Below are 24,041 nucleotides of genomic sequence, written 5' to 3'. Positions count from 1 at the left end.
TATTTGTGTGACATTTTGATATATAATAAGAAAGCAAATTCAGATCTGTAGCCACTAGCTTACTTTAAATTCTTTATTACAACAATAGAACAAAAAATATTTATATACAGGTACGCACGAGAATATGCGCTGAATAATTTGGTGCGTCTTCAGCAGGCGAGGAAGGCCATCCCATTCTTCCAATAAGCACTCTGTCAAAAACACAGATCAGACATAATTCAGTACCAAGTCACACCAGCTCAAGTTTAATTTGTGGTTACAACTTGGCATAACATCAGCTGTAAATTCTACTGCTAGGGCTAGGCATCTGTTGTCTACGGATTAAATATGATTTTCCTCAGGCATGATATAACTTCCACTTTATATATTAACTTGATCCTAACATGTCTGTAAACATGTCAGAACTAGTGAACTCTGGATTTCTCTCTGAAAACAGTAAAAACAACCACATTTGAAAGCGGCAAAGCCCCATTTGTGACCGTTTCATACTGTAAGAGAGTCGAGGCTAAGCTTGGGGAAACAAAACATGGAGAAGCTTCTGAGCGCCACCATTCACCTGTGATGGGCAGTTAACCGCACGTATAATTGGCTTCTGTTTGAGCGTGACGAGCAGGAATGCCCAGACATTTATGTTTCAGTGGAAGAGTTTTCAAACAATGTTTTTTTATTTAAAAAGAGAAAAGGCTTTCAGGATGAGGACTGGTTGTTTGCAAATGTAAATCCTCGTTAACTGCCACATCTTTGTTTAAAAGGGCAACATGAAGCAGCTTCCCCATGTTTTTTGCAAGCTTATACTCGATGAGATATTAGTTTGAAGCATTCATAACTCTCCACAGTCCTCATTTTAGGCAAATGTTAGATAAAACATAAAATATGTTCTGCTTGTTATTTGAATTTTTTAATTTGTGGGCCATTTTTGCAGAGATAGAGGCTGATTTCACAAAGAGGAGGGTTGATTAAAGCGATCAGTAATCTATGAGTAAATAAGACTATGCAAAGCTAGCCTTAAAAAAACTGAGTACAGTTTATTGATCAGTGTGCAGAAACAAGTCTTTTCATCTCTGCATGTACATACTGTGTGTCTGTAGTTGTATCTTCTAATAGCCTCTCTGATGTGACAGGGCTGGATGGCTCCGCTGGGAGGCTCCACTGTCGCCGGACAGCTCTGAAACACACAATACTTTATTGATACACACAACAGCAGTTTGTCTGGGTCTATGGCAACAATGATAAAGTTTAAGGTGTTAGCATGCTCAATTTTCAAACACAAGTCACAATGTAGCACTGAAGGTGACGAGAATGTCATAAAACACCAGGCAAATGCTGAACAAAAAGTCAAAGATCACCAAGGTTGGCATAGTATGATTATACCATTCAAGCATCCAGTGCTTTCCAATATTTCAGTCTGGTCTCTGCAAAATACTGAGATGGATTTCACATCCTGTAACTGCACATTAGGACTTTAAATGTAGCTCAATGTGTTGAAATTTGGTGAGAAGTTGAGAATAAATAAATAAAGTGTAGTTTGTTTGTTTTTTATATATTTGACAGCTAGTCAAGTTGATCCTCCGGGCCAACCTCCTGACCCATTTCAACAATCAGTGATTTATGTTTTAATGAAGGCTGCCATTAACATCTGTCATGCATAATAAGCTTCGTGTGGCATCAGCTGAAATGAAAAACAACCAAAAAGAGCAGCTGCAGCTGATGTGCACACACCTTTTTACGTTTCCTCTGTCTCGCCCGGCCATCCAGACTGCCGTTACCCTGCATGAGGGGCTTAGACGAGTGTGAGGACCCTGGAGTGGAGGGAGGAGTGGCCTCGGGTGAGTCTGGATCCTTCTTCACCTGGTGGAGAAAAGAGAGGTGTGTTTTAGCGGAACCATAACAACAGTACTCTGGATTTAGTGATTGAAAATGTGAGGAAATGACCTCGGTGTGTGTGTTGTAGTGGATGTAGCTGGCGGAGATCACGTGACTAATCGGATTAGTCTTTGCTGTCATTTCCTGTTTTACCAACAGAGACAAATCCACGATCTGGAGAATGAAAGAAACAGCACAGACACTTTTATAAGAACAAGATAAAACAAATAAAAATCCCACGTGGAAGCAACATCACGCTTTAACATGTTACCTGGGCAACCGTCTCATAGGCCAGGTACGACAGGATCTCCATGGCGATGCTGTTGGGTTTCAGCTCCAGGCTGCTGCAGTCCAGCCAGTCCCGAAACTTAGACGCTTTCTTAGCTGTGATAACGTTGACACAATACAGGAAGGTTAACAGCACGTAGCACAAACACACAAAAGAAACACAAAGGAAAGAGATCAGAGTGAGCTCCGTGCAGTCAGTGCTTAAACGAGCATACAGGCTCCCAACATCAGGTCCTGAAATCAGTCCAGTGGCCACAGAACTAAAATAGCTGATCAAACAATTATCTGCTTACAATTCTGATAAGTGAAAAAAAAAACACTCCAACACCCAATCTACATTGAAACAATGAGTCAATTACAGACAACTGAAATGCTAATTTAATAATAATAACAGTTTATACTGATCAGCCATAACATTATGACCATTATGACAATATTGTGTAGGTCCACCTTTTGCTGCCAAAACAGTCCTGACCCATGAAGACATGGACACCTCTAGACCTCTGAAGGTGTGCTGTGGTATCTGGTAATAAGACGTTAGCATCAGATTGTTTCCTGCGAGTTACAGGTTGGAGCCTCTATGGATCAGACTTCTACGTCCAGCACATCCCACGTATGCTGGATTGGACTGAGATCCGGGGAATTTGGAGGCCAAGTCAACACCTTGAACTCGTTGTTTTATTCCTCAAACTATTCCTAAACCAGTTTTGTTTTGTGGTTATCCTGCAGAAAGGGGTCTGCAACAATGCTTACAGGCAACTCAACAAAGCAAAGTTCACTTCTTTTGACAGGTGCAGACACTGCAGACTAAGAACACTTCACTAGAGCTGCAGTCTAACCATCAAAATCTGGCCCACTGTCAAAGACGATCAAATCATTCCACTTGTCCATTTTTCCTGCTTCTGACACATTGTCTTTAACAACAAAATGTACACTTTCTGCCTGATATACCAGAGGACCAGATAATCAGTGTTTTTCATTTCATCTACCAATGGTCATAATGTTATGGTTGATCTGTGTATGTCATCCTGAAATTAGGGTGATCAGACTGAGAGAGTAAATAGTTTATAATCTTACCAAAGCTGAGCTGTCGACTCTCACAGAACTCAGAGTACTGAGCCTGGTCCATCGTCCGAGTCTGACGCTCTAAACGCTGAAGAGGCACAGACGCAGGAAATAATCATCAAACAGCCACTAAATTTAAATACAGTCTCATCTGCATGTCTGCCAGTCTTAACATTAATCTCATGATTAATCTCTGACCTCCATCCTTTCCTGTTTGACCGGGTCTACTTCTTGTCGCTCAGCTAACGACAGGAGTTCACCCGTCTGATCCATCCACACCAGGAAGTCCTGCGCCAATCGCTGCCTCCGCTGGTTACCACCGGCAACAGCAGCACCTTTTTCTAAATTAAAGACAAATCCAAACCTCAGTGGTTTCAGTTCATATTATTCTGACATTTGCGTCTTGAATATGTGTTGACGCAACATTTTAAAGTTACATTTTCTCTCTAATTAAAACTTCTCAACATGTTTACCTGGCTCCTGCGTGTCATCATCCTCTAGAGTTTTGAGTATTTTGGATTTATAATCTCGAAACTGGAGGTATTTTAATAATCTTGCCACCTTCCTCTGGTCAAGAGACAGGGGAAGAGAGAAGAGAACAAATGTGATGGGATTCAAACAACATCACTGAGAGAAAGCTTGTGCATTTTGTGAGTGTTTTGCGTACCTTGTCTCTCCTCATTTGGAACAAGATGTCTTCAGCTGAAATGACCCTGGAACCACGAAGAGACGCCCCCTCGCAGGCTTGATGCAGCTGATAAATGAACCAATCAAATCACAGCGTTTAAATCAGATTTCTTGTGGTTCAGAAATAAGACAATAACACAACTTGTTTAGAGCCACTTGTGACTTAATTAGACACGTCTCATGACAGCCCCCAACATGGTGTACTCAGATTTTATTTATAGATTCAGATCTAACATCATGAACATCTGGCAAAGTGCATGTGAATGTTCTTAGTCATCCAGGTCATGGTATGTCCAAAAACAAAGCTAACTCAACTGCACTTGTTGGTCCTAGTTGCCTACATCTTAGATTGAAGAGCAATATATGAGTGTCCTTGATGTCCTTTCATACTCTCGCACTATGTGCCTGTCCCATTGTTCGTGGCATTATGACAAGTCCAATAAGTCTAGTTGCCTTTACTCTTCATGTCGTCCAAGGTTTATACTAGCCTGGAGGCCTGGCCAACTTCCCTGCCCTCAAAGTTTCTGTGGCAGAAAGCTGGTTTGGAGTCTCTGCGTTGAGAACTGATTATGCTCCAGAAAAGACCCGTCAGACCAATTAAATTGTTTGGGCATAGTCATGTATGTCATCTCTGCAAACTGGAGTTAAATTTGTTTACAATGAAATGGCTCTGACTGGCTATAGGACAGTCCAATTGTGTGCAGAGGTATTTTTTTCTCTGTTTCAGTTGAAATACGCCCCATAATAAAAGTGTTACCAGGCTCATATTGGGATAGTAATTGAGTCTGGCTAGGTTTATACTGCCAGTTCAACATTATGAGGGTTTATGTTACCATAGTAATCAGCTGTGTGTGTACAATGTCCTCCACCAGAGCTGCTGTCTCATGCAGAGGCCTGCGAGCGTCTCCCAGAGCGAACCTGTAATTCAAACACGAATGAATTAGAGTCAAGCAGAGCGCTGAGTGAATCCTCTAAAACTGTGAATGTTGTTTAACTGCAGGCACTAATGAGCTGCTAATTCATACAAGGCTAAGCTCATTAAGTATTCTTAATGAGTGCTTGAGAGATTAGCAGGTGTGGTGCTAACTGCTCTCTGCTGTAATGATTCTGCACCACATGTTGCTGTTGACTCTGCTATCGGAGCTTATTCTGCCTTCTCAATTATTTTCTTCTCTTTATTTCAGCTGAATAACAGACACTGCTGAAATATAAAGTCTTATTAAATCTAAGTTTTAAAAGCAGCCAAAACTGTCAACTTTCATCTTTGACTATCCCTCATCCCTATATCTGTCACTTCAGTGTCTGTGTAAATTTCACTGCGTGCTTCACGTCACTCTTACTGGAAAAGAAATCTTTGCCCAAGCCGTCCAAAAAAGACAAATTATGCTGACCATGATTTGATTTTTAAAATCTATAAAAAAGGGAAAAACATCCAAGGGGCTTTTACTTTATCTAACCGGAATATATGTTTCCTTGTTTCATCTGTAATCTTTCTTTCCTAATCTAACAGTCAAAATGTCTGGCATGAAAAAGGTTTATACTATCAACTTTAACCATGTAACTACTGGGTTTAAACAGTCTTTTCTCAGATCACATTGTAAATATGAGTGGATGGGTAAACCTCGTTTCGTAAGAGACTAGAATAAATAATGTCATAACTCCAAGTGCTGCAAGTTATACCATGTGCTTCGTCAGATTTGTGTAGATGGTTTCTGGTGATTGTAGACTTGGATTTTATTCAGGAAGGACTGCTTGTTTTTAGACTAAGGCTGGGTATTGCTACTGATTTTCTGAATTCGATCCCAATTCACAAGGTCCCGATTGGATTTGATTCATTTAGAGATATTTCAGTTTTGAAACTAATTTTGATGCTTTCCTGTGTAGATCTTCATCATACTTCCTAAATCCAAAATGCTGACGGCCATCAGCTTCCAGGCCTGACAGCGCTCTTAGAGCTTTTGTCGTCTTTTGGATGTCCTTCACATGTGGACTAATCTCATCTCACTCTTGCGAGATTTGTCATGATGACGCAAAAAAATGGTATACATCTACAGTCCCTGACAAAAGTCTTGTCACTTATCCATTTTGTAGAAACAACAGTTTATAACCTGACTTTTAATTAATCCATTGGTTTTAGAAATGGCTCATATGAAAGCTAAAACCCTCCCAAATTATGTTTGATATACTAAAATAAATTTGCTTCACTGAAGAAAGATTGATCATTTAATGAACACAGAAAGGTCAGATTTTGGCAAGACAAAAGTTTTGTCGCCTACAGAAAGTAATGTGAAAATTGAACAAATCATTTACTTCAAATACAAAAATATGATGCATAACATCAGTGAATGAAGTACTGGTGCTGTGAGATCCATATTTAATATCTTGTATGACTTCCATGAGCTTGAAGGACTGCATCCATGCGGTTCGACAATGATTCATACAATTTATTGATGAAGTCATCAGGAATAGCAAAGAAAGCAGTCTTACATGCCTCCCAGAGTTCATCAAGATGCTTCGGTTTCGTCTTCCATGCTTCCTCTTTCATTCTTCCCCAGACATGCTCAATGATGTTCATGTCTGGTGACTGGGCTGGCCAGTCCTGGAGCACCTTGATCTTCTTCGCCTTGAGGAACTTTGATGTAGAGATGGAAGTATGCGATGGAACACCATCCTGCTGCAAAATTTGACCCCTTTTATGGTTGGGAATGTAAGAGGTAGCTAATACTTCTTGATATTTTACGCTATTGATATTGCCTTCCACCCTGCAAATCTCTCGCACACCCCCATACTGGATGTAACCCCAGACCATGATTTTTCCGCCACCAAATTTAACTGTTTTCTGGGTGAATCTCGGATCCATGCGAGCTCCAGTAGGTCTCCTGCAATATTTGCGGCGGCTGTGATGTAATTCAACCGAAGATTCATCTGAGAAATCCACCTTCTGCCACTTTTCCAGCGTCCATCCTTTTAGCAGGCTGTGGGCCTTGGCAAATGCCACACGTTTTGTTAATTGCCTTTTGTTTAGTGCTGGTTTCTGGGCCATTTCGAGACAGAATTCTACAAACTGTTCTGGTTGACACGGGGACTTGAGGTGACAAGGCCTGGTGGAGCTCTGCTGCAGTGGAAAAGGGGCTGGCCTTGGATTTTCGAGCCAACAAACGGTCCTCCCGAGCAGTTGTCTTGCGGGGTCTGCCGGACCTGGGCTTGTCAAAAACATCTCCAGTCTCTTCAAATCTTTTTCTTATTCTTTGAGGCTGTAATCTAGGATTGGGTGCATCATATGACAATCGACAAGACTTTTGTCTTTGCAAAAACTGACTCAGTGGGCTTTACCAAGCTGTGAACGTTAGAATGCTTTTCAGCAGTTTTGTTTGGCACCAAAACATTATTTCAAAAGCTGTTGGGATTGTAATTAGCCATTGCTTGTAAAACAAATTGATAATACATATATTTGAGGGGCACTTAGGGTCAACTTGTACCCAAGCGACAAGACTTTTGTCTTGCCAAAATCTGACCTTTCTGTGTTCATTAAATGATCAATCTTTCTTCAGTGAAGCAAATTTATTTTAGTATATCAAACATAATTTGGGAGGGTTTTAGCTTTCATATGAGCCATTTCTAAAACCAATGGATTAATTAAAAGTCAGGTTATAAACTGTTGTTTCTACAAAATGGATAAGTGACAAGACTTTTGTCAGGGACTGTACATCTACACAGTGATGCAAGTCAACGGATCTTTCAAATGATTTGAATCGGACAATCAACTTTATAAGTCCAGGTCTAGTTTAGACAAATGACATTAGTGGAATAATCTTAGTCAGTAATTAGTTCTAAAAACATTCAAAACCTAAATTTGAGTAACTCTAATGCTCAGCATCACTGTCCCAATCAACAGAGCTTTTGAAGGTATGTGTGTATAAGTGTGTCTCTAATACATATACACACACTGAGGTCAAAAGGCCACACATACACTTAACCACAATTTGGTCAAACCTCAATTTGCATCCAGCCACTTCCACGATGGCAGACTAACCTAAACCCACATCCTGAAGCTCGTTCCTTCTCTCATTTCTTCTCTCATACAACTGACAGTCATCCCCCCTCCCCCCACCAGCCCCCCACCCCGCCCTCCTTTGATTGGCTGTCTGCAGCCATCAGTCACACAGGTAACACTGGCTTTGGTCTGGTGTTGTGGGCGGGTGATCCTCAGGTTCGGAGGTTTGCTCCAGTCTGAGCTCTGGTTTTAGGTTTTGGGGTTTAGCTGGGTTTCGGCTTCTCTGACCACCGACAACACATCTCTCTGCAGCCCACACAAGGTGAGTACCTCAGAACACACATTCATGAAACCCACAGCACGCATGTGGCTTCTTTAGAAGAAAAGAATTTTGTTTTTTTTGACCAGATAAATAAATCTATAGTCAAATCAGACTATACATGTAGTGGATATACAGTCTGATGTCATGTTTCAGTGACTATTTTTTCTTGTGATTATTTTTGAACATCTGCCAATATTTAATAATGAACTGCCAGTCTTTGCTGGGCTACTTAATATCAGAGAACAATCCAGGTCACATGTTCTTCTCATTGTTTGTTTGGTGTGACTAACAGTCTAAAACCAGAAGATATTCAATTTACTATCTTTAAGGCAAAGAAAAACAGCAAAAGGCTTATAATTAAGAAGCTGGAATGATGTCATATTAGCTCATTGTAGCCTAAAACTGATATTTGTCTGTCAAAAAAGTTGCTGATTAATGTTCTGTTGATCTTCTCATTGACAAATTATTGATTTCAAGTCTGCTGCAAAGACAGTCAAACTTGTCTTTTAGTGCAGACTGCTGATTGTGACAATGTTAGGAGGATTTTTTTTTCTATTAGCGCTCATTTTATGTAGACTTGACATGTCACTGTAATGATGAGTGAACTGCAAGTCCAGTGCTGAGACATTATATTTAAACAACACTCTCAATGCGACTTATTTTCATTGTGCAACGTTTCCATTTGATCAGGTCTAATTGTTTGTTTTATATCACACCGAATCTCTCTTAAGGTTATACTCTGGTAATTTGACAGGTGATTAATATGATTTGGAATGTGTGCATTACCTAACCGGAGAAAGTCAAGGCTTTGCATGGTTTTAAGACATCTGTGTTTGGATTTGCAAAGTGTGATTAAACAAAATACTTGTGGCTCTGTCATTTGTTAAACAGGTTTCAATGGCTTCAAACAGCCTGTTCAGCGGCACCAGCCCAATGCTGTACTGGGGTGAGACTCCTTCTCTGTATGTGTGTGTCGGTGTATATGTGTGTTTATGTGTGTGTGAGTGTCTTACATCATGCTCTGTAGCTCTGGGATGAAGCTGGTCCTGGAAGCGGGACGGTCTTTAGAACTAGAGGCGGTGGAGCCAGCCATGGGACTGCTCATAACCACACACACCTAAAGACGGACAGAGTCAGATTTATTGCCACATATAAGCATATATTGAGGCATACAATGAATTTGTCTTGGTGTGATAAACACAGTAAGAAATAAAATACAAATAATATATAAAAAGTTGGGTTTTAAAGGGCAAAGGAACTGTACAGATTGGACATGATATCCAAAAAGAGACAGGTAGTGGACATATGTGCACAGCACTGAGTATTAATTAGTTAATAAACCAGGAAAAGTTCATGTAACGCATAGACACTGGTCGTGTGTGTCTGCATTAAACTAGGAGAAGAAGAATTCATTTTTGTAGTTGTCACACACCTACATGCAATCGGATCTATCAGCATATGAAATAAGGTAAAAATCTTTTATAAAAAGAATTTGATCTCAGGTACAAACTTTAAAGTTCTACTTTTAAAACTAAAGGTTATCATGCTTTTGCTTTGCTGGGCCCGACCCAGTGGAATCAACTTCCTAATAATATTAGGACTGTCGACTCCCTGGACTGTTTTAAGCGGCTTTTCAAAACTCGTTCATACAGGCAAGCCTTTTCTTAGCTTAACATGCTCATATTGTTTCATTATGGTGGCCTGCTAATAGGTGTGCTTGAGTTGTGGATTTATGATACATTTCCTTACATCATTCTTTTTTACCACCATCCTTTACTGCATTTTATGCAATAAAGGATGGTGGTAAAAAGATTAACAAAAGTTAGTTTTCTGAGCCTTTTACATGAACTTTGTAGCTTGTTGTTTCAAAAGTGCGTTATAAATAAAGTAAAGCTTAACTAGTCAAAACTAATTCAGCACTAAATCGGAGGTGAACACAGTGACGGACTAAACTGATTGACTATTCTTATTATTTGTTTAATTATTTTGATATGACTAAAACTTTACAGTTTGTTTTTCTTGATTTTAAGTGTTAAGATTTTAGTCACAATAGCTGAAGACAGTGGTGCCAAACTAAGATCAGACAGTCTTTTATTGATCCCAGAGGGAGGGGAATGCACAGCATTACACAGCAGAGGGAATTATATGAAGCAGATGGTAAAAAGAAATACTCAACGTTGGGTTGCACTAGAAAAGTAGTGGACATAATGCACTTGCTTTGGACAGTAAGATATGTAACTGCAAAATATTATATCACAGTAAGGATGCTGCACATGGAAAAAAAACCAAAACATTTTATTTCAAGGTCCGAGAACAGAAAGGCAAAACGATTAACAACTACAATTATTCGGTTGTTCAACGGGCACAAAATTGGCTGCTTTTCAGTGAAAACATTTGGGTTTTCATATCATTTAAGGTTGTACGAAAGTATGAAAAGTGGCGTTTATTAAATTTGACATTACATCAGCTCCCATTAGACTACAGTTTGTAGTGGCCCTGGTGTGCTACATCTCTCACATACACAGTACATATATATAATTGTCTAACTGCTGGCGTAGCAGAGGAAACAATAAACATGAGCTTTCTTTGCTCTAGTGGTTACAGGTTATAGTATACAAAGTATATTATAGTATACAACGTATTTATGGGGTTATTTCATCCTGAACAAAACTACGTGACTGAGCAGCACAGAAGCATATCAAAGAGCTTAAACTAACAAGATAGCAGAATATATATGAGGCGAAAAAACACACCGTCGACACACACACACACACATACACACACACACAAACCTGGCAACACAACCATACACTCACAGTTGAACAGGTGGTTTGACCGCAGTAACTTCCCCTCCGGCAGTCAAATCTGAGAGACAATACAGCGCAGTTCCCTCCTATTCAAACACTGCGGTGAATAAAACACAATACAGAAAACTAAAATGGCGACAGACGCGCAGGAGGAGGGGAGAGGAGAACCGAAGACGCGGAGAAAAAGCTAAAAACAAGTCAAAACTCTCACCAAAGTCTCTCAGGTGCACGCCACTCCGGCTACGAGTGTTGTATTTTTTGTTATGTTCTGTTTTCGTCGCGATTTGATGACGTACGAGACCCCGGAAGTGTGTCGTTCTGGTAGATGTAGTTTGTAACACTTCCAGGTAAAAGACGCCCCCTTTAAAGAGAGTTGTTGAAATATAAAAACGTTTATATTTTGAGAAAATATTAAGAGGAAGTGATAACACACTTGACAGCAAACAAAAACGACTTAGTAGATTTATTCATTGAGTTTAGTAGCTAATAATTAGAGCCAAAGAAGATAAACAATTGTTACAATTAAATGTAATTTGTTTAAATTAACAAGATTATTGCTAGTCTGATATAGTTTGATATGAATTGACTATAAATTTAATATACACCAGTTGACATCATCGCTTCAGACTTAAATTTGGAGTTTTGTTACATAAAATAGTAGAAAGTGTTTCAGACATTTGAAATAGTTTTACAGTTACTAAGACATGATCTTGTGACATAGTTTCATCACACCTCTATTAGATTTGTCTAAATACTGATATGGGTATTATAGCAGTTTTCAGTTGGGCATTTCAGAGGAAAAGGCAAAAAAGAAGACAAAGGATAAAAATATTTCTGTCTCTCTGTCGTCCAGATCCTGTTAAGAGTCGACCAACACCATCGTCCAGCAACCATCAACTGCATGACCAGGAGGTGAGGTCCATCCACCAGCGCAGTGCAGCGCCGGCCAAAGGTCTGATACAGACTGACAGTCCAAACTTCCTCTGCAGCAGCCTGCCGCAGCACTGGAGGTGTAACAAGACCCTGCCGAGAGCCTTTACCGTGAGTAATCAATCTATCCATGTATCTTTTTTCAACTGTATTTTCCATTCAATGTCAGAAGTCATTCTGTTCTCCTCCCTCTTCTTCTTCCTGTTAAAAGGGAGTTTTTCCATGCCACTGTCGCCTTCAAGCTTGCTTTGGGGGTTTCAGGCCAGGCTGCATATCAGATTTTGTGAAGCGTCTTGAGACAATATGTATTGTTACTGATGCTATTAAATAAAATTGAATTGAATTGAATTGAATTTCAAGGTTTAGTCTTCCAGGCTTGTTTCCACTTTCTCAGATTCAAGCTCCCAACCCCCAAGACAAACTTCTCCCAAGGGAGACAAAAAAAGACACCTTGACCTGATCAGGATCTGTCTTATTATTCCTCTATCGTCCAGGTGGTTGCCTTGGACAATGACGTGCCGGACGGAGTGGTTGTGACAGTGATGGCTGGCAATGACGACAACAGCAGCGCCGAGCTACGCAACGCCACAGCAACCATGAAGCAAGGTTACGCCCACTTCAACGACCTGCGATTCATAGGACGCAGCGGCAGAGGTAGACCGACATACTTTTAATAGAATTTATTTGCATAAATACCATCATGTAACAGAGGCTTATTCCTACAATATGATTTTAATAAGGTTAGAGTTAGAGGCTGGAATCCTTATCTTGTCATTTACTCTCAGTATAAAACCATCAAGTGTTGAACATGAATATGAAAAATGTGATTGTATTAATGCAGAGGCCATGAAAAATGTGTTATTTCTCTCCTTCAGGGAAGAGTTTCACCCTGTCAATAAACGTGCTGACCTCGCCGCCTCAGATCGCCACCCTGCACAGAGCCATCAAGATTACTGTGGACGGACCACGGCTGCCGAGACGTCAGTAGACACCTGGGCGAAATATGTGGTGGTTTGATTTGGGATTATCACAGCTGACATTTATTTCATGTTCTTTTTCTTTCAGGGCAGAGACAGAAGGAGGTGAAGCCAGGACTGTTCAGGCCTTCCAGCAGCAACACCACCACCTCGTCAGGTATGAGTGGAGGGATGTTTTTTAAACTGTACAACTTAATTTGCATATTTGCTGAGGAAGACCATGAGAAGTAATTAAAAGGTATGATATAAGCTCTGACGTCTCTCTTCAGATTGCCGATCTTTCTCCTCCTCTCTGTGGACCAACGAGCCGTCGTTTCTGAGCCAGGTGACCTCCCTGACCTCCTCCTTCGCTCCAACTCCCAGAATGCATCACTTACCTGCCCTGCCTTACTCCTCCCAGCCTCCTGCATACAGCTCCTACCTGTCTTCTCCTCCCCCTCCATTGACTCACAATGGTCCGTTCCAGCCGGGCAGCAGCTTTTACTATGGGCCGAACCAACCGCTCCAAACTGCAGGGGAGGATCGCAATGTTGTCACGCAAACACAGACCAACTATCTAGAAGGGGCGTGTCTTTCCCTGAGAGGGGAGGAGCCTGTCTGGAGACCTTATTGATGAATAATTGAAAATATTTAGATATACTCTCTTGAAATAATTTCAGCATTTCACCAGTTTTGTGAATTTTGACTTTGTTTTTTCACCCTCTGTAAGGTCTCCATTTAACATGTTTTTATTTGTTGTGTTACTCTGAAAATCCCTTAAAGATTCTTCATATAAACTGTGTGTTAATAAATACATTCAGAAAATTCATGGCTAAGTTTTCATTTGGTATTTTTTGGGTTTTATTACACAGTAATGTTTCTGTAGCAGTATAACAAAAGAAATCCACACCAACTTCACAAACACTTCAGCAACAGTATCTCACTCATGAGAAAACTATGATTTAATCTGACAAGGCTTCAAAGACAATTTTAATTAATAAAATCAACTAAGACTATTGACATTTGATTCGACTTGCAGGTGACTTGGAAAATTCGAATCGAGGTACGAACACAGCAAATGGACACTAAAGAATTACTGACAACGAAGGCAGGTTGTGAAGGCTATCATCTGTGTCTGGACTAAAAGTTGCTCTTGACCACACTGCAAAAACTAAAGCAAATGGCCAACTGGGATGTATGCTGTATGTTCTGCACCCGCGTAAAAGGAAATGAAAACTATAAAATAAAATAAAACGCATACGTGAAATACAAAAAAGCACAATACGGAGTAGAGAAATGTTGGTTCATACATAGCAGTTCAATAAAATATGATGTGGTTAAACTCTGCCAGCCTGATGGTAATAACAGCTGCTGATAATATAAAACTAAAGTTGTGAGAAATCCCCCTTATATAAAAATTCAACTCAGCTGCTAATTGGTGTAGGTGAAGTGGGCGTGGCCTCAGGTTTCCTTGTTGAAGGTCTCCTGGAAGAACAGGTAAAGATGCATTCACTGACCTCACCTTTACAGTATCCTATTCACTTAAAAAAGCAGGAAGGATTGCCTCCAGGCAGAATTAGTTTTATATTTAAAATGAACATGCAGAGGCTTCAGATCACTAAAATTTATTGCATTTGTTAAATTATGTTGCATTCTACTTCAGAAAAATAAAATGATGACGCTTATTGTGTTACTCTGGTCTACATTTTTCAAAGCAACTTTTCAGTAAAGCAGTGCGATCTTTGATTACTAATTAAAGTCACCTTATTAAATGACAATATTATTAGTTTCACCTGTAAGGCGTTGAGTTCAGCCACTCTCCTGCTCCACTCCTCCTCTGTCATTTCTTCTTCCTCTCCTCCCTCTTGAATGTCCTCCTCTATGTGATGCTCTCCTGAAATACAGATGACTGTGTTGCAAAGATACACACGATAAACTACAATAATCTAAAGCGTCTTCGTGGACTCTCACCATTGCAGGTCAAAGCAGTGCAGACCCAGTTTCCACAGGCACACACGCACTTGTTGCACTCCATCTGAGTTTCAGCTCCGTCCTCAAAGACTTCATCCTCCAGAGCACACTCTATGAAAAGACACACGCACAAATTATAATGATTGACTTCCTTCAATTAAGTCACAGAAGGAAACAACAACAAAAAAAATATCAGAATTGGTTAAAATGTGACTTCTTCATCACAAGGAATATTTGAGTGCATGTGTCGTTACTTCTCTCTGGTGGGTGGTAGGTGGGAGACAGACAGTTGATGAACTCAGTTAAACTCAGCTTCCAGTCGGCATTTTCATCTGACAGCTCTATCAAAGCATCGACGCACAGAGACCTGAGAGATGAAGAGAGATACAGGAAATGTTTATTATTAACCAGCAAACTGACATTTTTTATTTCTAAAATCAGATTTGAAATCCACAGTTGCTTGTGGCTGTTGGTAAATGGTTATTGTTTAAACCATTGACTGCAGTGTATGGTTTAAACGCAAGTGTTAAACAGCCATGTCACAAAAAAAATCCAAAGGGAGTAATCTGTTTGTTTATGCAACTAGTGCAACAAGCTTTGAGATTTTGCACATCTCAGTTTGAGGAGCTGAATAGTAGAAAAGCAAAACGCAGCATTTAAAATCAATCAATTCCGCAGCTGATTTCGTACCTGAGTAGCAGGTTAGTCTCCAGAGTATTAGAGTACGTGATGTTGAGGGCCGTCTCATTATGTTTCAGGAAGTAGAGGAACTCTTTGGAATCGAGCTGTGAATCCCCGTCATCATACGTCTGTAACACACAGAAATCCATAATATGCTATGTAGTTAATCAGATTAAACACAATGTATAAAGCTTTAATTAATGGATTTATTAATACTTAACGCACATACTTTTTGGATCAGTTATAGATCATTATAAGACAATAAAAAATCCTGGTAACTAACTTTTGCTAATGGCTTATTAGCAGTTAAATCTACTTTATGAATGCCTACTAACATTTGAAAGTGCAAACCTTATGACTTGTTGGTACTTGTGATTTACCTACATTTAGAGCTACATTAGAATTCCAGTTTTTGCTACCTACTGGATTTAAAAATGTAGTAAAAGCAGCTCTTACTGCCACATTTACTACCTTATTCTCTCTACAGTTTTTCATTTTGAACACATATGAGCACCTAGTAGGATACTCTGTGTAATTTAATAAATGTTTATTCATTAGTTCACTTGTAAATGTTAGTAAGCAGAAGTCGAGGCCAGACAGGACATTGAAGTGGTCTCATTAATGAATTAAACACCAAAAAGCTGTGATAATTAAAGGCGGAAATTTTAACTGTGAGGCATAATTTAATAATCATCAAATATTAATCCTAATCATTATAATAAATCTTTAGAACTGCTTAAGCATTAAGCAACTGACTACACAGTAGTTTTAAGAGCTTTAGAGTATTGCCATCAAGGTTCGACCTTAAAATAGGTTTGCAGAAGGACGCCGGCTGACGATGCATTTGAGGCCACATGCTCTGATTCCACCTCTCTCTGAATCCACTGGATCACCCTCTCTCTCAGCCAATCACGATCCGACAGGAAGCACACAACTACAAGCACCACAAACAGAAAACATCGACACGGCTGCAGTTTAAGTTCTCAAAAAATGAATTTGCTGATTTAGGTGTAAATCTGTAAATCTGACTTACTGGGGCTTACGTCTGTCTTTGCTGGTTTCTCTGCAAAAAAAGAAACACACACAGGCATCCGTCACAACTTGTACACACAACGTGCACACAGTGCAGGTGTGTGAGTGTACTGACCCAGACAGTGTCCACTGTGCTCCACATGTATCTTGGTCTGGGTGATGCAGGCTTCTCTGTGCAGCTCGCAGTGATTCCTGTAGGATTTGCTGTTGCTGCCACACACCCAGTGCTCTGAGGCGTCACACTGCTGCAAAGAAAGAGCAGGAAAACTTTGAAACCCAGCTGTCTAGCCATAACAGTGTAGATTTTGTTGAAGCTGCTAAAACTCTTCTACTTGCCCATTTTTTCCTGCTTCAAACAACAACTTTAGGAAACAATGTTCACTTGCTGCCTAGTGTATCAGGTGCCATGATAACCAGGTAATTAGTCACTTCCTCTACAAGTCGTCATAATGTTTTGGCTGACTGCTGTACATATGTTCATAAAATGAAATCTAAATGCTGAAATTGTTGAACAACAGAAAACAGCTAAAAATAAAAGATGTACAGTAACTTTACCTGCAAACAGCGACAGACCGGTTCTCCTCTGTCGGTGGATACACACTCTCTACCTGCACCGCAGAAGGTCCTGGCACACACTGACTGATCCTAACACACACACACACAGACACACACAGGGGGATAGAGAGCTGCATCACATTTGTATTGCAGAGCAAATAAATGGGAAGTGTGCATGAGTATGTGTGTGGGTGCGCTGCACACTCCAGATGGTGACCTTTAACCTCCCACCGAGGCTCATGCTGCTTTGAATGACAATGACTCAAACACACACACACACAAACTAATCACTGAAGCAGCTGCACAGCGTTACAGCTCATTTTATATTCGGTCTTATTCAGGCTTTTTTCATCACTTCAAGTTATAATAATGACATATTATAACAGATCTCCATTTAAACCCGGCCTTAGAAAGAAGATTTAAATGTAGGAAGAAAGAAATTAAATTAGAAAATGTAAAAAAAATATGTCTACAATCAGTGTCTATTATCAGTTATAATAAGAAGTAAGAAGATAAAAGTTAGAACAGATCTCGCACATTTATCAACCAATATCAACACTGGCAAGAAAAATATATAAAGGGCAGTTTTTTAATTGTAACTTCTTAATTTTATAAAGATTGTTTTTGCAGTTTTGAAGCTTTTTTTTTGGCAACTGGCATTTGAGAGATAACAGAACATTATAAGCAACCGTGACAAAGTAGACAAAGCAACATTTAAGTTGATATGGTGACCTAGTTGCCAAACAGTTTGTGGGTTTACACATCCACTCATTCTGGAGCAGAATTATGATTCATTTGTGTCCACCTGATGAATAGAAGTCAGATATTCACTTTCTTTTAGCTCTGTGTTTGGTCTCTACCAACTTCTGAGGGACTTGTTTGACGTGCATCTCCCCAGAGATGTAGCTACACGTTGCAGCCCCATGGACAACAACAGCTGTGACTGATCCGAAATGCATTCCCTCATACGCGTCTCTCAACCCCCGGACAAGCACAGACGATTCTCCCTCCCTCTGCCTCCTACATGTCATCTACTCAGACGTCTTATCTCTTTTCTGTTGCAGTGATTTCAGTAAGACTAGCTGTTGTTCAGTATTTATTTAGCTGCTTAGTTCCAGTTGCAATTATTAGATTACACAGATAGACTGAACACAACTGACTAGCTGCTGTTTGGTGCTGAGCACGTTGTGTACAGGATATATAGAGCAATTAAAAAAAAAAAAAAATTGATGATATGAGAGCTGTGAAAAGGAACAAATCAGCTTTAATCAGTAACTCTAGCTCCATAAAGCAGGTGTATCACTACCTGATCCTGAAACAGCGGTAGGCAAAGATCTATTGGAGAAAGCAGATGTTACAATATTCTACTGCTCTACAAATGATGTCGGGGATTATTTGCATACAGGGCGCAAAACTGAGATCAGATCCAAAGAGCTGGCTGCATGGGGACACATGAGGAGACAAGCCAGCCACTTGAGATCGGATTGCCTAGCACAGATGTTAACGCAAGGTCTCTTCACATTATAACCTTGTTTTTTGCCATTGTTTTTTGCCATTTAACTCACATTCATGATAAAATTAACAATTACAACCACATTAAAGAATGACAACGTGGCATATAATTCACCTGCAGAGGATGAACCACAAAACTCATCAGACTCACGAACAGTTCGTACAACGCTGCCTCACTTCCTCATCACTCCCACTGACTGTATCTGTAGCATAAGGCACAGAACTTTCCAGAACTCAGATTTTAATCTTTTCATTTACGCATTTCTCCTGCACACTGTTTTTATAGTTTTTGTTCTTTTTGGTTTCATATTATTTTTTTCTAAAATGTATGGCTGTTAGTAAGGGAGACTTGCAAAGTAATAATTTCATGGTATGGTGTTAACTGCTGTTTTTTGTGCACATGACAATAAACCTCTTGAATCTTGCATCTTGAACACGCACAGGAAACAATAAAACACACACACTTCAACACAGTGAAGATTAGAAACGACTTATAATAAATAGGTTTCCACTCCTCACATTCCTCTGTACTTACAGGACAGAAAAGCCAAAACACTGCTTTAGTCATCAGGGCTCTCAATAACATGATGATAACCACAAGCATCACCCCCGACTTTAACATTAGCCTAAACAGTTTCTAACTGCAATCTTCAAACAATCCTTTGAAGAAAAGGAGGTTTGAATGAAATGTCGTCACTTTCCAAAAGTGTGTCACTTTTTCAGAGCCTCTTCCACTCTCATGAAACTCAAATTGTTCCACACAATAGATGCATCTGTCGCCCGCGGCTCTCCAGCTGACATCTGCTGCACCACAAACCTGCTGTTAGCAGCCAGCTGACTGCAGCTATACACACACACGTGTACACAAACACGGCAGCGGTGTAATTACCAGTTCGTGTCTGACCCTGTTTGTGGCTGTAAAACAATTTGTCCTCCTTGATCATATATTTTTTTACCCCCTCCTCAGTCTCTGTCTTTGTCTCCGATTCTCTTTTCCTACTTCACTCTCATTCACCCATCTTTTCCTCAACCATTCAGCCTTAATATTTTCTTCTTCAACACTTCCCTCTCCTTTCTGCAGGTTTTCTGAAAGGGGAAAATTAATCTTTTAAATCCAACACATGACCTTGCTTTTGCCTTAATTTTTTCCATATAGATTTCAGATTTTCTCTGTATGAAAAGTTATTATTATTATATATTTACTTGAGTTTTCATTTTTTTCCTATACCCACTTTATTTCCTTTTTTATTTTTTATTTTGTATAAGACGTAGTTTGATGAATTTTGTGCAATTAGGTTAAACAGCATGATTTGCACAAATATTTCTTTTCATACAGTAAAAATCATGAAGTAAGTTCATCGTTAAAGTTTTCACAGATTGCATTTCTATCTTTGTAGTTTTTTTATTGTTTAGTTTATGGTAAAAATACTAATGCAACAACATTTGCATATTTCACTCAAAAGTAACGAAACGAATGTGTATTAACCTATACAGGCTAAGGTTTTAACTAGAATTAGAGTTGGAGGGCGGAGATTGGAGATAAACCGCTGACAGCCCTAATTACACAAACGCCTTCAGACGTGTTCATTCTGTGTGTGTGTTCGGTTTCTACACTCCTTCAAAAACATTTCCAAACAAACTGGCCACTTTCAGAGGGGAGCACATTTCACACTTCACCTCCACATGCCGACACCTTCCTAAATCATGTTGTCCCTTTAACCTCAGCACACGCACACTCCAGGGGATCATCCATATTCCTGCAATCACAGGTAGACATCTGCCTTTGGAAGACGGGACATTTCAACAGCATGAAGAGAATGAAAAGAAAATGAAAGATGTCAGCGCTTGAAATGTTTTCCGAACCCTGAAGTCATCGGTTCACCTTCCAGCCCCTGAACTTTGAGACCCTTCTGGCTGTTTTCCAAATTCCTTGTTTGTTTCCATTCAAGTTGAAACCAGCACAAATTCGCCTGTTTTCATGCTTGGTGCTCAGAACCTTCAACCTTTGCAGCTCTTCAGGGTTTAAGGAAGAACCCATGCAAACACATTGCAGTGACCGTTATAATAAAGGCATCATGTACTTGTTTTTAAGCTGAGCATGAGTCCCGACCTTGGAAAAGGACAGCAGTTGACCAAAACAAACAACTAGCAGCATGATCAGCAGCTTCGTCATCAGTGTTCTCATCGTCACTCGTCGGTTTCACACATTTAGAGTTAAAGGGGGAGTGTGGACAGGGTTTAAAAGCTTATTAAAACTCTGAATTTACCTTGGCAAGAGGAGATGAGGATGCTGGAAGAGAGTAGAGGAGCAACGGCAGCAGGAGCACAGAGACGGTTGACATCTGGAGAGGAGAGGAATATTTGTTTATAGTTACCTGACGCTATTGCAACTATAACTACTTCCGTTACTATGAAGAAAAAAAATTAAATTAACCAGCCTTAAAGTCTAAACACAGTTCGTCCCGAAGCTGTTGCTCCAGTTAAACACTCTGCATTAAAACCAATCGTTCCGTATCCAAAGATTCAGTCACATTGCATTCAGCGAGAAGATGAATTTATCTTTGAACACCCAGTCTGTCAGCATGCATCAGAGCAGATGAGGAGTTTATATCCAACCACTGATCAGGGAAACGTTCTGCTTTCTTCTGAAGTGAAACAACGTCTGAGCTACTGAAAGAAAGAGGAGAGAGAAAGAGGTGGTGGTGATGGTGAGGAGGAGGAGGAGGGATGCAGGGACAGCTGTCCAGAGTCACACATCCCTCCCGCCCCCCATCTCCAGCCTCTAAAACACACACAAAACACACGCATGGGGTGAGTGCTTCTGAAGGAATGATAAATTAAAGGCACACAGCCGGTTGACGTGTTCAGACAGCTTTAAACAGCTTTAAACAGCTCCTACTTACAGATGCACAAAAATAACGCACTGTAAAAAAAAAAAAAAAAAACTCTTGAGGTTTGTCTCAACTATGTGAATGAAATTATTTGGCCTAAAACACACACGAGTATAGGTTCATTGTGCGTATGCTTTAATGCATGAATTGTGTACTGTAAACCGTAACATAACCATTTTTATCAAAGCTAGCGGCAATTTTTCAACAGAAATCTGTATTTGAATGAAACACACAAATTTTCCTCAATTTCCACAACACATAACTATTATTAAAGTAAATATTAACTACTTTAACCAACACAAAACTGACACAGAATAGTTAAGGTTAAATACAGATGAGAACCCCTTAATTTATATATCCAATAAATAATGAGAAAAAATTTGACTTTATTTTGGAAGGAATATGTATAAATGTCTAAAGACAAACTCATGCCACTTATTTCTGAAAGCTAAGCTAAGCTAAGCTAAGTAGTGATATGAGGCTGGACACACACATATATGGATGTTGCATATATATGGATGTTGGATTAAAACCCAACAAATCCTAACTTGTTGACGCTCTTGTTGTAGCAACAGACTGTGACCAGCAGAGGACAGAGCCTCCATGCTGGTAGATATTCATCTGTCGCTCTAGAATATTAAATAACAAAAATCTGCCCCCCCCCCCCAAAAAAAAGAAAGAAAAAAAAAAACAGATTAAGACAAAAGACACTTAAAAAAGTTAAACCACAAAGACAAATTGAAAAAAAAGGGTTGAGAGTTTCAGTGAGATCCTGGATGGAGGATCATGAACAATCCAGACTGAACAGCCTAAAGAAAGAATTAAAAAATATTCTTCTACCAGACTTGTTTGGGTTTTCTTCAAGATGTTTCATTTTCAGTTTTAAATGACTGGTGGGAAGGTTTTATTTACATCTGTGAGTGGTGCACACCTGAAAGTCACATGACTGGTGTCTGTTAACAACTCTTATATTTATTATATTCTGTATATACGTTCCTGGAAATTGTACATACCGTTTCTGTTGTACATACTGTTTCTGTTAAACATTCCTGCTGTACTAAGAGCCATTGTACCGAAATTTCTTTTTGATGAAAATCAAAATGACAAATAAAGTCTGTCTAAGTCTAAGTCTAAGTCTAAGTAGTCACCTGAAATGAAAGGATTAGCTGTTAAATTATCTTGAGGGCTAGCTTCTTAAGTGTCTGATTGAACTGATGTCCTATAGTCCTCCTCACCTGTTGAGGGAGGGGTTTTCCAATTTTACATAGATTACATATTACATAGACCTCCTGTTCTACTCATCTTCTTTGTCAGTATAGTACAACTTCCTCAGGCAACATGTGCACACTAATAAGCCACTAATCACAGAATCCTTTTTCAGAATCCTTAAATATCACACACTATAGGATTTTCTGTGATGACTGCCGATGCCAGCTGACTAAAACTGGAACAAACCTCATCAATATTTCAATTCAGCGAAACTCAGTTTATTTTTGTTGTGCAGTAATGTGAACCCAGAGCCTGAATGCCCCACAGAAAGCCAAAAGAAAAAAAATCCTCTTTAACATTAAGAAAACTGAAGCAGCTCAAAACTAAAACTGAATAAAAACAGATTTGTTAGACAGAATAGAAGGAAAACCTGACTTATTTGACACTGTCCTTTATGTTGTCCTTTATTTATAATTAACAGTGTGTAAACCATAAATTTAGGGCCTTTTACAATTTCAAATTATGTTTGGTGTAAATACAAACTTATATCTATCCTCTTAGTTCAATTTAGTTCAACTTGCCTTCCTTCCTGTAGCTCTCTGTCTGGTGTGACTGTCAGCTGTGTGTCAGAGGAGCTGCTGAGGTTCAGATAAATCCACCATCCTGGTGTGTGCTGCAACACCAACGGAGCGCCTCCTAAAAATAGTCCAGAGAGGTCAGCCAGAGTGTGTGCACATCATTTTTATGTGTGTGTGTGTTTGTGTGTGTTCTCTTTTAAGGGAAGGTATGTTATCGCTCTTCTCACGAGCCTAATGCAAGTTGATAACAGAGGTGTGATACATGCAGGCGCACAGACACTTAGGAGAACGGTAGAGGAGGCGATGACAAGGAGTATGAGACTGCCCTCACTCTGTTCATCTCTAGTCCAGCGTTTCCACTATAAGAAAAAGACATACATAGAGAAACATATACACATCGTGTCAAACATCAATTATACAGCACTTTCTTCTCCAGTTAACGTTGCAATTATTCTTTTCTGAATGTGCCTTTTTTTAAAACAGAAAATGTCAAAATATTATATTTGTTTCAAGAACCTTGAGTTATTCATCTTGCAAGAAAAACAGCAAATCCTCACACCTTTCTTGGCTGCATCAGTGAAATTCAGCTTTTTAAAAGGATGAATGAATTAAACATTTAAGAGAATATACCAAAAATCAAGTCTAAAATTAGTCTTTAGGCTTTCTTTTAATTATTTATGAACTAATGGACACGCCAGTA

The 24,041-nt window shown here is 39.5% G+C and overlaps 3 protein-coding genes across 4 annotated transcripts; 1 reads left to right on the top strand and 2 right to left on the bottom strand.

Annotated features, from left to right (window-relative positions):
- Nucleotides 1–32: 32 nt before the first annotated feature.
- supt3h (SPT3 homolog, SAGA and STAGA complex component) lies at nt 33–11,293 on the bottom strand. Of its 2 annotated transcripts, XM_084562415.1 has the most exons (13): nt 11,238–11,279; nt 11,036–11,123; nt 9,233–9,336; nt 4,737–4,821; nt 3,884–3,970; nt 3,690–3,783; nt 3,415–3,557; nt 3,229–3,304; nt 2,135–2,247; nt 1,933–2,037; nt 1,720–1,848; nt 1,076–1,165; nt 33–191 (listed from the first exon to the last, which is right to left on the bottom strand). In XM_084562415.1, the coding sequence occupies exons 3-13, from the start codon at nt 9,322–9,324 to the stop codon at nt 150–152; spliced, it is 1,056 nt and encodes a 351-aa protein (XP_084418541.1). In that variant the 5' UTR covers nt 9,325–9,336; nt 11,036–11,123; nt 11,238–11,279; the 3' UTR covers nt 33–149. The 2 variants fall into 2 exon arrangements, with proteins under 2 accessions (XP_084418541.1, XP_084418540.1); XM_084562414.1 differs by lacking the exon at nt 11,036–11,123 and having other exon boundaries at nt 11,238–11,293.
- Nucleotides 11,294–11,785: 492 nt separating this feature from the next.
- On the top strand, nt 11,786–13,649 carry runx2a (RUNX family transcription factor 2a; the record flags this gene model as incomplete). The annotated part of the gene is made up of 6 exons (XM_084562520.1): nt 11,786–11,789; nt 11,880–12,067; nt 12,451–12,610; nt 12,832–12,936; nt 13,022–13,090; nt 13,203–13,649. 6 exons carry the CDS (start codon nt 11,786–11,788, stop codon nt 13,544–13,546), a joined length of 870 nt encoding a protein of 289 aa, XP_084418646.1. The 3' UTR covers nt 13,547–13,649.
- A 724-nt stretch (nt 13,650–14,373) lies between these two features.
- LOC311500890 (follistatin-related protein 1-like) lies at nt 14,374–21,005 on the bottom strand (the record flags this gene model as incomplete). Its single annotated transcript, XM_084562519.1, has 10 exons — nt 14,374–14,397; nt 14,706–14,806; nt 14,884–14,994; nt 15,138–15,250; nt 15,574–15,692; nt 16,368–16,498; nt 16,598–16,627; nt 16,712–16,841; nt 17,152–17,241; nt 20,931–21,005. 10 exons carry the CDS (start codon nt 21,003–21,005, stop codon nt 14,374–14,376), a joined length of 924 nt encoding a protein of 307 aa, XP_084418645.1.
- Nucleotides 21,006–24,041: the final 3,036 nt, after the last annotated feature.

The sequence above is a fragment of the Chelon labrosus genome (assembly GCF_963514085.1).
Source record: "Chelon labrosus genome assembly, chromosome: 15".
NCBI lineage: Eukaryota > Metazoa > Chordata > Actinopteri > Mugiliformes > Mugilidae > Chelon > Chelon labrosus.
This window is presented reverse-complemented; position numbering and strand designations above follow the sequence as displayed.